This window comes from Telmatherina bonti (genome assembly GCF_933228915.1).
Source record: "Telmatherina bonti genome assembly, chromosome: 15".
Lineage (NCBI taxonomy): Eukaryota > Metazoa > Chordata > Actinopteri > Atheriniformes > Telmatherinidae > Telmatherina > Telmatherina bonti.
Window position 1 is genome coordinate 21,246,250 of NC_136613.1, and position 13,137 is coordinate 21,259,386.

The 13,137-nt window shown below is 39.3% G+C and overlaps 1 protein-coding gene across 1 annotated transcript in view; it reads right to left on the minus strand.

Annotated features, from left to right (window-relative positions):
• Nucleotides 1-13,137, minus strand: part of LOC306766193 (plakophilin-4-like) — an 88,232-nt gene that overhangs the window by 18,863 nt on the left and 56,232 nt on the right. The window contains exons 9-12 of the mRNA XM_079253826.1: nt 7,041-7,211; nt 4,650-4,860; nt 3,538-3,670; nt 929-1,142 (exon numbers count right to left, since the gene is read on the minus strand). Coding sequence (XP_079109952.1) covers nt 929-1,142; nt 3,538-3,670; nt 4,650-4,860; nt 7,041-7,211 — 729 coding nt within the window. The remainder of the gene's footprint in view (nt 1-928; nt 1,143-3,537; nt 3,671-4,649; nt 4,861-7,040; nt 7,212-13,137) is intronic.

Consider the following 13,137-nt stretch of genomic DNA (forward strand, 5'->3'; position numbering starts at 1 on the left):
TGCACTTCCCCATGTGGACATCTCTTGAAAATTGCATTATGTTCCGTCATGGCTATATATTGAGCATCTTACTTTATATTGTCTGCATGAGTAAGAAACCCAACTTTTTTTTAATTTAAAAATAATGTATGTTAACAGTAGGCATCATCATATCACAACACAAGTGACAGCAAGTCATATAGTTGTTCCTGTGCCAAGAACCTGCCCGATGCAGAAAACTGTGTTGTATAGGGCTGCCAAGCAATGGAATGAATTACCATGTTACTTGAAAAACTCCACAAATAGTAAATGTTTTAAAAGGATTTAAAAAAAGTAATAAGTAAATATAAGCCGCCATGGTTTTCAGCCTTCAAGAGTTTTATTTACTAGTTTTTATGGTTTTAATGCATAGTAATATAATAGAATGGTATGTTTTGTATGTTTAAAACTTTGCATATACTTTGGTATGATTGTAATTTTTCTTGATAACAGACACCAGGAAGATTAGTTGCTGCCATGGTTGCAACTAATGGGGATCCATAATTAATAAACCAACATGTTGAAGCTTGCTTTGTCTGATACAACTTGATTACACTTGGTTGCACAATATGTTGGCAAAAATGGTAAACTGCTTTATTTTTTCCTTCTGTGTAGCTGGTTCAGTGTTAAAAATAACACATGAAGAACGATGAAGAAAACCCTAAATGATTGCATTAGCTAAAAAATGAACTGATCAGCATATACACACACCTCTGCATATACATAACTGCAATTTAAAATTTTCACCACACATTAACACTAATGTGAAAGAATGCAATGGGGAAGTTCAAGATTATGAATGACTACTTGGTTCACTGACTTTTAAACAAGTGTGTTAAATATTTATTAAGCTGGAATTTGCTTTAAAAACAGTAAAATAGACACATTTTCTGCAAACATGCTGACTAACCTGTGACAAGCTCTCGCACTTCTGCATCCACAGTCTTCCGCAACAGTCGCAGCAGGGCTGGGATACCTCCTGCGTTCCGCACAGCAATCTTGTTATCATCCATAACTTTCCCATAAACAAGGTTCCTCAGAGCTCCACAAGAGTTCTTCTGGACCTCAACGACTTTGTGATCTAGCAGATCCACCAGGTGTTTGATTCCTCCCAGTCGACATACCTGTTGCACGGGGGAGGAAAAAGATTGAACGGTGACATCAGATGGGAAATAATTCTGACCACTAGCAGGATTTTATCTTCTCCAACTTGTATGTTGTTTCAGCGCAAAATCACGCATTTATTCATGTGACAAGAGAATCAAGACACATGGAATTTATTCATACCAAACACAAATTATCGGGAAAAGTAATGCAAATACACTGGAAAGAAACCTTCCCCGCAAGAGATAGAAGGCAAAATAAAGAGTGAATTTCAATTTTCTTCTGAACACAGAATGAGGAGAAGCTACTTAAAAAAATGCTCCGATCAAAACAAATCTGCTTTCATTGCATAGCCTGACTCATTCACAGTGTTATACTGGCATTTAGCTCAGAGAACACAACATACTTTCTTTATACTGGGCATCTTATTTGTCTTTTTATGTTGTTCAATCAAAATGCATTATGCCAAAAAGGGCAAGGTTAAACTTCAATAGGAAAAAAGGAACAAGAGATGTATGCGAGTTATTTTACTTTTGTGGGTGTGTGTTTTCATTGGTTTCTGATGTGCACAAGAAAGATTGTGAGTTAGTGGATGCTTGTGAATCTGTATATATATGCATGTGTGTATATATATATATATATATATATATACATATATATATATATACACACACACACACACACACACACACACACACACACACATATATATATATATATATATATATATATATATATATATATATATATATATATATATATATATATATATATATATATATATATATATATATATATATATATATACATATATGGGTAAGTATGCGTTTTACTGATCTTGCCCAATCAAAGGGACATTTTGTAACATTTTCAGTTTGTTAAAGGCCAAATTTTATGTCGGCATTTATATATGCATTAATATTGGTGTATTATGACCTCCGCTGATAGGGAATGGGAATTTCACGTTATCAGCTGTGCATCATGGGTCATCTCTGACATGTTGGCATCTACGGCAACTTCCGATAGCATTTAGCGCACCTGTGATACTACTGTGATTGTTTTATTGGTGACAATTTAGACCAAAAAATTGTTTTTCGTTGCTGTATCAACGGGTGGTCCAACGCTTTGCATAAAAGAACTAAATTCAGCGACCACATTTATTTATGGACAGGTACTGGGTAAAGAGCTTGTAATGAGTAACTAAGGGTGCATTCACATCAGGATAGTCTGCTAGACTCTGTCTCTGACTGGGAACTCTTATTATATCCCCATTCCCACTAAAGGTGGTGCTACACTAGTAATTAGCAGGAGAGGACAAAACCGCGTTAAGAAGAAAACTTTTTCCTCCTCTTCCGAGCTAAACATAGAGCAGGAAACTATCACGGCTTTGGGTTTTTTATTTTGTCTTATGCAAGTAAACTGCAGAAACACACTGCAACAATGATTGCAGTATGAACACCAGACAAGGCAGAAGACTTAACGCAATAGCTATGTATTTACCCACAATGCAATGCTACGTCAAATAGAGGAAGTGACTTTTTTTTGTAGTCCTCTTCGTGTATTTGATCTGCTTGAAACAGATCGAGACCTGTGTTTGTAGCAGACCGCTTCTTTGTAATTCGCTTGCCGCATTCACAGCTCCAGAGAAACAACGCAGACTTTGAGCAAAAGGACTCGGATTGGAATCAAAAAGGGCGTGAATGTGATGTGAATGTGCCCTAAAACAGTCAGCAAGAACAAATGACAAAAGTCTAATATTTCACTGCAAAAGAAAGGAGCAGATGGACCCACCATGCAATATCAACATTGTTATTAAACATATTCATCAGTCCTGACAGTTTCATTTAGTGTGATAACATCAGCACAAGGCTAGCATTAATATTTGTAACAGTTCAACTTAACTAGTATTACAGAAGTGTCTTACCAGCCTGCTGTTTAAAAACTCTCCCTTGTAGCTGAAATCCGTAACAATGTTGATGCTGTACAGACGAATAACTGTGCTTTTTTTTCTTATAGTATATATTAGATAGAAGTAGAACAAACTTTAGGCACCAATTGCAGAAGGTGGTCATGTAGTGGGAAAAAAAATGGTTTGAACATCTGTTTTGTTTTTTGTTTTTTTTAGTTATATCATTATTGACATTTAATGAATACATAAATATCTATGTTGATGAGCTTAAAAATAAAACATTGTACTCAGACAACCAATCACAGTCACAAATGTCAACCTTTTCTTACTTAAACTGGTTTATGTTTCATTTCAGAAATTTTGCTGCTAAATGAGTAAACAACAGTTACTTTCCAAACCCATATACCTCTTGAAACATGGTATTAAAGCATTTCTATCCACCAAGGCCTGGTAAGGTGGATTCATTGTAATAAGATGCAGTAGAGGATCAGTGGTAAAACACCTACCTCACTCTTAACTCGATTATCGCCGAAGCACAGATGCTGCAGGTAGGCAGCTGCATTGGCCTGCACTGAGGGGAAGTGGTGCTGGAGCATGTGGATTACCTCCGTCAGCTCTGGGTCACGCCACGCAAACTCTCTGGAAGTACAGGTAGGGTGGAAATGTATCAGCATGACAACAGACACAGGGAGGGTGCAGCGGCTTTGAAAGCCAAAAGCGTGCTTCCTGTTTTTTGAAGAACATCTTGGCACTTTGAGGCAAACTGATACAGCAGTCGTTGTTATTGCTTTTCTATATGCAGCGCACTGAGGCCTGAAGAACTTTTGAAATGCACAGCTGAAGGATTTTTTTCTTTAAACTCTGCAAAAAATGATTGTTAAGAATTTTTAAATGTGAAAACAACATACATGTGAGTCCAGGGTTTAGTAGAGAAATAATGCATAAGTCACTGCGAGTTTAAACGGATTCATTAGGAAAGGATAAGTTGCCAAGTGAGACTAAATAGCATCCACACACAAACACATCAAGATGACTGGTGTCAACGCTGCTGCAGAGATGTCTTTGCCTCACTCAGTGTGAACTATATGCAACAAGTCCCAGGATGGTCAGCCTTTGTATTTAGTCAGTACTTTTAGTTTTTTTTTTTTAAGCCAAAACTGAAAATACATCCAAGAACAAATTCTTTGCTTTTACACCTACAGACAGATTTGACTGAAAGAAATCCCTGTGAATCCCTGACTTTAAGCAGTTACACTACACAGCGTGTGCAAGAGTAAACAAAACTAAATGTGCAAGCTCAGGGATTTTCTGCAAGTGTCAATCCCCTCTACACGTCCATACGACAGGAGCAGACGCAGCACTTTCCTGCATGTGAGAATCTTTTGTTAAGGGGCCAGGCATAGTTGAGCCAACTTATTGCTTACAGCTGTTTGTGGCTACCCAGGGGGTTCCCTGTTTGAATAGTAAGAGGACACCGGTGTTGATCCAGCAGAACTGGGATGCCTTATAAGCATAAGTAGTCCCTCTGGATGACTAGGTTGTACTGCACTAGACTGGTTACTAACCACGGTGTAAGTCTACTGGTACATAACACAGTTTTCATTTTAAAGGTGCTTACCTGGGATCCTTCTGAATGCTGTCTATGGAAGGGGAGCGAGTGGCGCTGTCATCCATGACTAGAGCCTGATGGGTGTAGGCTGGATCGGAGGGCCGGTACTGTGCAGAGCGGTATGGATCAGCATACGTGGCTGCTGTGTTAAGAGCATAGTTGTTTCTTTGGTAAGTCATAGCACTGCGCTGGCTGGACGTCCTCTGCAGACTTCCCACACCTGAGGCACAAAAAAAAAAAAAAATTAACACACACCAAATCGCATGAAAGATGACGCAGCAAAGTTAGCAAAAGATCAGCGGCGCTCAGACCTTTTCAGCTAAACTCTTGAGTTTTGCACGGTTTGTGGACGGGTTTACACAAAGCTGAACATACAAACATGCTGCTGGTTTTGACAGACTCTGCAAATTCCCAAATCTGGAACCAATTAATGATGAGGATAAAACACAGCTCCCATACTGCAGAAAGCAGAGCCTTTTCTCCTTCAAAGACTGCCTTGCCAGTCGTTTAGCTTTTATGAGATTGCGTTTAGCCGGAGGGGTCCTGCTAGTCGTAAAGAGTCAACAGAAGGAAGCAACCTGCCTGATGGTCCGCAAATTCTTCACAGTCTTCTTAATCCTTCGCAACTCTGCATTCTTACACTAACTTTGCAAAGCAAAGCAGTCAGAATAAGTAAATCATTGCCAGTGTCAAAAACAACACTGAAGACACCAAAACCAAGAAAAAAAAACAAGCACAATAAGCCCACGAGCTTGTTGGATCAGTCGTCTCTCCTCTTTTCATTTGCTTCATGTGATGTTATGACCCAATTTTTGTAAAGCACAATGGGTCACAAACAGAACTGGATAAACAAGCTGGTAAGATTTAGCCCTCCTTCTCACAAAGGCCACGTGATGTGTGCCAGCATGACTGCCGTGCCAGTCAGATCTGCATCGGCCGTCCAACAGAACTGGGCAGGAGCGTACTCGAACTCCCTCCTACCAAAAACGTCAACTTCTGCTGTTGCTCCAAAAACACAATTTCTCGCATCAGTGCACCTCTATGTTGGGCAGGAGTTCAAGTCTGCAATGTGGCCACCTCCCAAAATACAACCTTACAGAGACACTGGAAGACAAATGATAAACAACACAGTGCAGCGCTGCAATTTTACCAGAACTGCTCGGACTCCATTTGTCACTTTTTCAGCAACGTATCAATACTTTCCACTTAACAAAATCTTTCTCCGACATGCACAAAGAAGTACAGTGCTTTTAGGAACAGCCAAAAATGCCTGCGAAGCGGAGGAGGAGAAAATGGCCTCGCTGAAACATCATTTCAACACGTAAAGAAAAAGTGGGATCAAATTGGATTTTTCTAATGAGCCTCCATATTGAACAGCCCTCCAGCTCCACGTCGTCCGCCTTTTCTCAATATCCTAGAAACATATTATAGTGGTTTGTCTATGGGGCTTCTGTACAGCATCAATACCATTTATAAGTGAACTTATCTGTCTAAGCAGATCTCCCATAAGCTGAGGAGGAAGCTGAATGCCGTGTGTGTGTGTGTGTGTGTGTGTGTGTGTGTGTGTGTGTGTGTGTTTGTGAGAAAACTGCATTGGTATCTTAGGCAGAGAGAGAGAATGAGAGGAGAATGCAAACATAGGAAGAGAGATGTGAGAGAGCGGGCTGTGGATGTGTGTAACTGAGCTGTCCCCTGACTTTGTCCTTTTTCCTAGAGCTCAGTGCGACACGTGGGTAATGGACTTCTTTGTGGTAGAATGACATATCCGAACCTGCCTATTAACTCAAGTCTCATTCTTCTCTGCCTGACAGTGGAGAGAGGAAAGAGGAAAATGAGACAAAGGAGAGGGCAGCAGCAAGGAAGAACTGAAATCAAGGAAGCAAAAAAAAAAAAAAAAAAAAAAAATAGAAGACATAACAGACAGATTATATAGGGCAGAGATATTGCATAGATGTTGATCCCCCCAGGAAGACAATACACCAGAGTCAAGGACACTCATGAAGTACTTTGAAATATTTGAGGTTGAAAAGAACATCTGGACCTGATAACAAAATGAAATTACAAAAAAAAAAATCCAAGCTTGACTTGTCCTGCGTACAGCTGCAGCCAAAGCAGCAGAAGACAGAAAGTAAACCAAAGACAAACAGAGGAAACATGGAGTTTCCGGTAGACTTAAATCATTTCTGTCTGAGGCACATTAAACTGATGAAGAGTGCTGAGGTATGTGTAACATTGCTGGCATGACTATGAAGAAACTCAAACTTCAAAATGATCGATTTCTGAGCCATTTTGGTGACGTGTTTACAAATGAAACTATGTCCTGTAGATGCTGTGTGCTCCGTGGGCTGCCTGTCAGGGTCCTTCCACGGTTTTCTGCCATGACAATAAAGTTGGACCAACCTGAGCTGCTCCTGTAGAGGGTGCTTTGCTGGGTATGACTGGGGCTTCGGTACAAGGGACCCTGAAACGTCCGATCCTCGTAGATTGGTGCAATGTGGCGGTCTGGGGACATAGCAGACCTTATGTCTTGGCCAAGATGGCTGTGCTGACTGGCATATGAGCTCCGTATTCCTGTCGACGGAGGAGAACAATGTGTAGTTAAGTGGTGGATGTAAGTTTAGATCAGAGAGGACGAGCAACTACAAGGAGATGTTCCTCCAGCGTGGCACTGAGTGAGACAATGAATGACTTTCAGGTTATTATTGTGATTAAAGAAAAGCTACAAGCGAAGCTAAGAGATGGGGGGACAAGTAATTCTATTTATATTATATAATATGGTAACAGACTGCAGTTCTTTTCCATTCAGTCTGTTGTGATATACAAGTTCATTTTAAGTCTCTCGATTTAGGTAGTCAATAGCAGTGAATGAGGTGTCTTCTTTTATTTTCATCACAGATAACAACACTGCTGCTCGGTCACACAGTAAAACAATCTGCAAAGTAGTATAAGCACTGTATTACTATGCAACCATAATGCAAACCTGACAAAAATAACAGCAGACTGATGTTCACTGTGACCCAGAATGCACCACAAGGACACAGAGAAACCAGTCAGCCAGTTAGGTTTTAAAAAGGGAGTAAAGCTTTTTACTCACACACACACACCGCTCTGAATGACTTTTCATACACATTTGTAAACATATGAAATATTGTAAATAGAAAAAAAAAAAGATTTCATTCGTCAGAGTCCTCTTGCAGCTGCCGTAGACCTAATTATTGTCAGTCCTTTTGCTTTACTGATACACACCCCGCCTATGGGTGGTAAGGCTGTACAATAAGTAAATGTAAATGTGCATTTTTATATGTGAAGCATGAGAATTTTTCTCTAACAGAATTACCATGCATGTAAGTGAATATGTGAAATATAAACTTGATCACAAGCACGTCAGGAAGTGGCATTACATAATAACTTCATAAAATAAAAAGGAGTGACTTTGTTGTCTGACATTTTGTATAATTTTCCATTTGTGAAAAAATACAAAAGCTTTCCAGGAAATTTTGTAGCATGACAGCTGTTTGAGATTGCGTATTATGGCAAGTTTTATTAATCGAGGCGGCTTTCAAAGAAATACAATGAGGAAGTCCTATGTAGACAAGCTTTATTGTGCTTCATCACCATCTGTTTTTTCTTTCATCAGTCCAACTCTGACAATAATTTCTACTCTGTACTAGACAGGACACAACTTCTCAGCTTTGCATACACCCGTTTTCACATAGACCATTTGAAAACGTGCTTTTACCACTCAGACATGTAAAATCTTTGTTCTGAAAACTGAGAAATGAAATGAAAAATACTCCCCAAAGGGAAATTCAATTTAGTGACAGAATATGAAGAAGTTCTGTAACTTGCACAAAAAATGTTGATTGTTTTGTACTGATGCTCTTAATAGCACAAACTGAAGCACCCAGAGTGCACAGTGCTGAACTAACAGGAATGTAAACAGATCTGAGTGCTGACATCTGTAGATATTGAACAATGTACAATACAACAGACAGCTTTGGCTATCTGCACCCAGCCAAACTGATGAGAAAAAGAAACTTCATTAATTAATCTTTCCCAGTTCGGCCACTTAACAGGGGGAAGGGGGGCATCGTGAAGAAACAAGCTGCCCATTCACCGTTAGTGCAGACGTGAAATCACAATTACATAATGAAGCAGCAACATCATCTGTTGTTATATTAAAGCCATATAGTCACATGAACAGCGTTCAGACTCCTCATTTTAACATTTCTGTGTGAGCCAACCAACGTCAAGATGCCTCAAAACCTTAATGCAGTGCACGTGTGCCACTTTTCAAACAGAGGGTGTCTTTAGAGATGCCAATTCCACACATCTATGGCCGTCCTTTTTTGTCAGATGCAAAGTAATAAATAATTTTGTGACAACAGTCCAGCCGGTGTCGTAACCTGAAACTTTAAACATGGGACTGGTTCTGACCACATGATCAATGTTAGCAGGACTTTAATGGAAATGACAGATCAGATAAGTAGAACATGAAAAGTGTCTGCAATAAATCAAAAATAAAAAAATACACCTAGACAAAATTTAATGAAAAAGCTGATTAACACATCGATGGGAGATGATAAAGAGCTTAAAAGTTTCTATGAATATAATTAAGAAAAATCCCATTATCACCTGAAAAAATTAAACTTAAAGCTGAATATGTGGCATAAACACCTATTGTACCACACTTATTGTCCTACACTCTTGGTACAATAATGGTTATGTTTTTCTGTTACATTATTAAGATGGAATGAATTGTTAAGGCTTGGTTAAGGTTTTTGAAGCTGGAGAAACAATAAAAACACATGGGTGCGGTAAAGAGAAGGTGGCTTTAGAGGTTTTTCTGCCTTCATTTGCCATTCTTGTCCAAATAAACCCACACTATTTAAGTGATCTGGAAGCCTATGTTTGTGTTACACCTCACATCAGTGAAGCTCATGAAACTGTGAATCCCAGTAGAGCACTATACAGTTGGCAACTTACTGCTCGTCGCACATTTTGAGAGCCTGCAGACGTCGCTTGGGTCCTCTCCAAATGTATGAGCTTGGGCACTGACTGCTGCAAAACGCCAGCTCTGCCATGCAGAACCAGCTAAATGAGGGAGTCCTGTCACAGTTTAGAACTGAGGAAATTAATAAATAAGCTTGTTTGCCTCCTTTGTGGATAAAAGGACTCTGAGGGCAATGTGTGTAAAGATTTTAAACAGAGATAGCAGACCAGTCTGAGGCCGCTTTGGTTTAAAGACCCTTCTTATGTTTATCGGAAGAACAAGTCCTTACAAAAACAAAAACACTTAACAAGATTACTAATGTGTAATAACTTCTAAAACGATCTCTAGAGAATCTATAATTGTTTTATTCATCAAGTGGAGCAACTGGAACAACTGGAACAACTTGAGCATCATGAGATGTAGAGCAGTAAGAATCAAACATCAGACAAGAACAGGACACTATTCCTCACCTAAATGTTCAGCAGCTGCTTGTCTCTGTTTCCAGAAGTTTAGAGACTGTTAAAAAAAAGGACCCTGTCCCAACATTTTATAAGATGTGCTGCTGCCATCAAACTCAAAATTAGCACACATTTTTCACTGAAAAGGATGTCATATCATAATGTTTTTACAATCATATCTCAACCTTTTTCTTTTAAAATCTGGGTTGTATTGTAAGTAGTGAGAAAGAAGTAGGGATGTTTGATATTTGCTTTTTTTAAACTGATAACTGATATCAATTTTGTCCAACTCTTAATTTCAAATACCGATATCAACCAATATTTTTGGAGCATGTTGTGCAAAATAAAAATATCTGGAAAACTATACATGACATCTCTTGTATTTAGTCACTTTGAGTTAGAGAAGACGGTCGTTAAGAAAGTAAAAACAGATACCAATCATTTTCCATATTGCATTTTAATATTAGCCGATAATATCAGTAAGCCAATCATATCGTCATGCCGATAACATCGGACACCTCTAGAAAGAAGTGTTGCAGTGAAAAACAAATGCTAGCTCCATGTCTTACACAGCTGCAACATCCATCTTCAATAGTCTGTGCAACATCTCACAACAATGAGTCTCCCAGCTTTCCCTAACATGCAAACTAATTTTTCTTCTGTGTGTGTATAGTTTGGTTTCCACTCTTCTTTTATCTTTAAAAAAGACATGAATGATTTGATTCAAAGCCTTTATTACATATTAGAGGGTTTTAAGTTGTTCAAGGTGAATTGCTTTTAGCTTTTAGTCGCTGCTGACTAAACAAACCACTAAAGATGTTGTATATTCCCAACATCGTGGCTTAACAAAGGACTTTATTAACAACACAGTAACTTACCAGTAACACTTAACAATGCACAAATATAAACAAGAACTTCAGAATTAGCCAGATGGCGCTGACCAGGACAGGAAGTAAAACAGACTAAGTAATAATTTTCTGCTGCATGCAGTAGCTGCACACTCAATAGCCAAGGAAGCTTTTCACTGTGGTACTCCACACAATAGCCAGTAGCTGCAGCTTGGTGGGAAATCATCAAGCTTCTCTTGTTAAATGGTTTGAAAGGGTGAAAACATAAAGGGAGAAGAGAAAGTGCATAGACACGAGGAAAGGCATAAGCAGCAAGGGAATGTAAGAAAAAGGGTGGGGGGTGAAGAGGTGTTAAGGATGAAAAAGAAAAGAGGGTTAATGAGGCTGTCTAGGACCACCAGAGACTTCTTATACCATGTCAGTCCTGCCCGCATAACAGGAGTTTTTGGCACAGCTGTGAATGAGCGAAAGCGACAGAATCTCCTCAGTAAAAAGCCCTCATGCCCATCTCTCCCTCTCAGCAGCATGACTCCTCAAAGTAGCAGCATTCAAACAACCTATGAGGAGGCTAATCTGCCTCCCTTTTTTGCTCCGTTCTCCTAATAGAGGGGCTGCAGTCACTTCTAAAAGCAGCTGCAAAATTTTCAGGGAGAAATAACACACTCCTGTCTGTTGAGGATGAATGGCCCACATTCCTTTTGTGTTATAGTAATTTAATTCTCCCCCTCAATCCTCTCACAGTGGCTTTAACAGATTACATTTGGCGGCGGCTTAGAAGGGCGGTGGTGTCTTGGCATGTGCTTGTTCTGGAGATACAGATGTAGCTGGATGCAACAAAAATAATATTCAAAAACTGAGCAAAATATGCTCAAGTAATAATGAAAAGATTACCAGAGACTTGTTGTATATACGAGTAGAAATCTAGTTGAAAAGTAACTTGTAGCACTATGACAGCTTTAATAGAAGCTTGGCTAGCAAAAAGAGAAAACAAACACAGGCAGATGTGTTATTTTGCACTTCATTGTGTCCTCCTCTGCTCGGAAATGGACAGAGTGTAATGAGCACATCATTAGGGACAATTTGTCTTCATTTCCCTATTTTTCAGCAGTGAAGGGAAACTGACATCCTGCCGATGACAGCACAGGAAGTGAAAGCAGGTGGATGGTGAAATAGAATGAGGGAAAAGAAAGCTATCAGGGATAGACACAAGACAAGAAAAATAAAGAACAGCTCAAATCACAAAATGCATGATGAAGTCGGAACCATAATACATTAAATTTAAGCTGTTTTATGGTGTTTTCCACATGCTTGTAATTGAGCCGGAACATTCCAATCTTCAATAATGCAGCTCGTCACACACTGGTGACAAATTACTGCGATAAAGACAAAGTCCAGATGAAAATGGAAGACCAAATGATGGAGGCAAGGGAGTCTGAGTGCAAAAGAACAAGATGAGGGAGTAGAAGAAGAAAGCACAAAAGGGTAGAACTGTGGGAGCAAGACAGAGCTCGGGCTAGCGCCTCAATCTGGTGAAAGGACAGAAGCAGGAAACCCCTCAGGAAGGAAGCCTGATGAGTCCATTATGACCAACTGGTAACAACCAAATCCCTCTAAAGATGCATCTTGATCTGTCATTCATTCATCCATTCATCCATCTTCTATACCTGCTTAATCAAATTCAGTGTTGCAGCTGGGGTGGGAGGTGTAGCCTAGCATGGGACCTGTCGTGTAAAAAAGAGGGAACCCCTCTACAGGTCAGCGTTACGTCAATGTTTCTATGAAAATTACCACACAATGGATAATTGTCCTCCCTCTCTCAGGACTGGAGACCAAAGCTGCCAACCCTCTCTTGAATCCTTCTGCTCCTTCAGGTTTTGTACATTTTTATGAAGCTACACATCATGCGAGTTTTATCTAGTAAGCATTTTCAGTAAATTCATATTCTTCAAATATGCTTGAATTTTGTGTAGGCAGCAAATTCTCACTGAGGTTTTGTCACTGCACTAAGGCTGTGCTACTAAATCAAACATTTTGATTTGATTAAATCACTTCAGTTTAAGAAAAGTATAGAAAGAAAAGATGTGATATACTCAGTGTTATTTTTAAACATTAATCCTGAAAGCTAAAGATATTTAATCTGAATTTACTTGTGATGACATTTCTGTATACAACGCTGTGCTACAGTTTGTTGAGAGAAA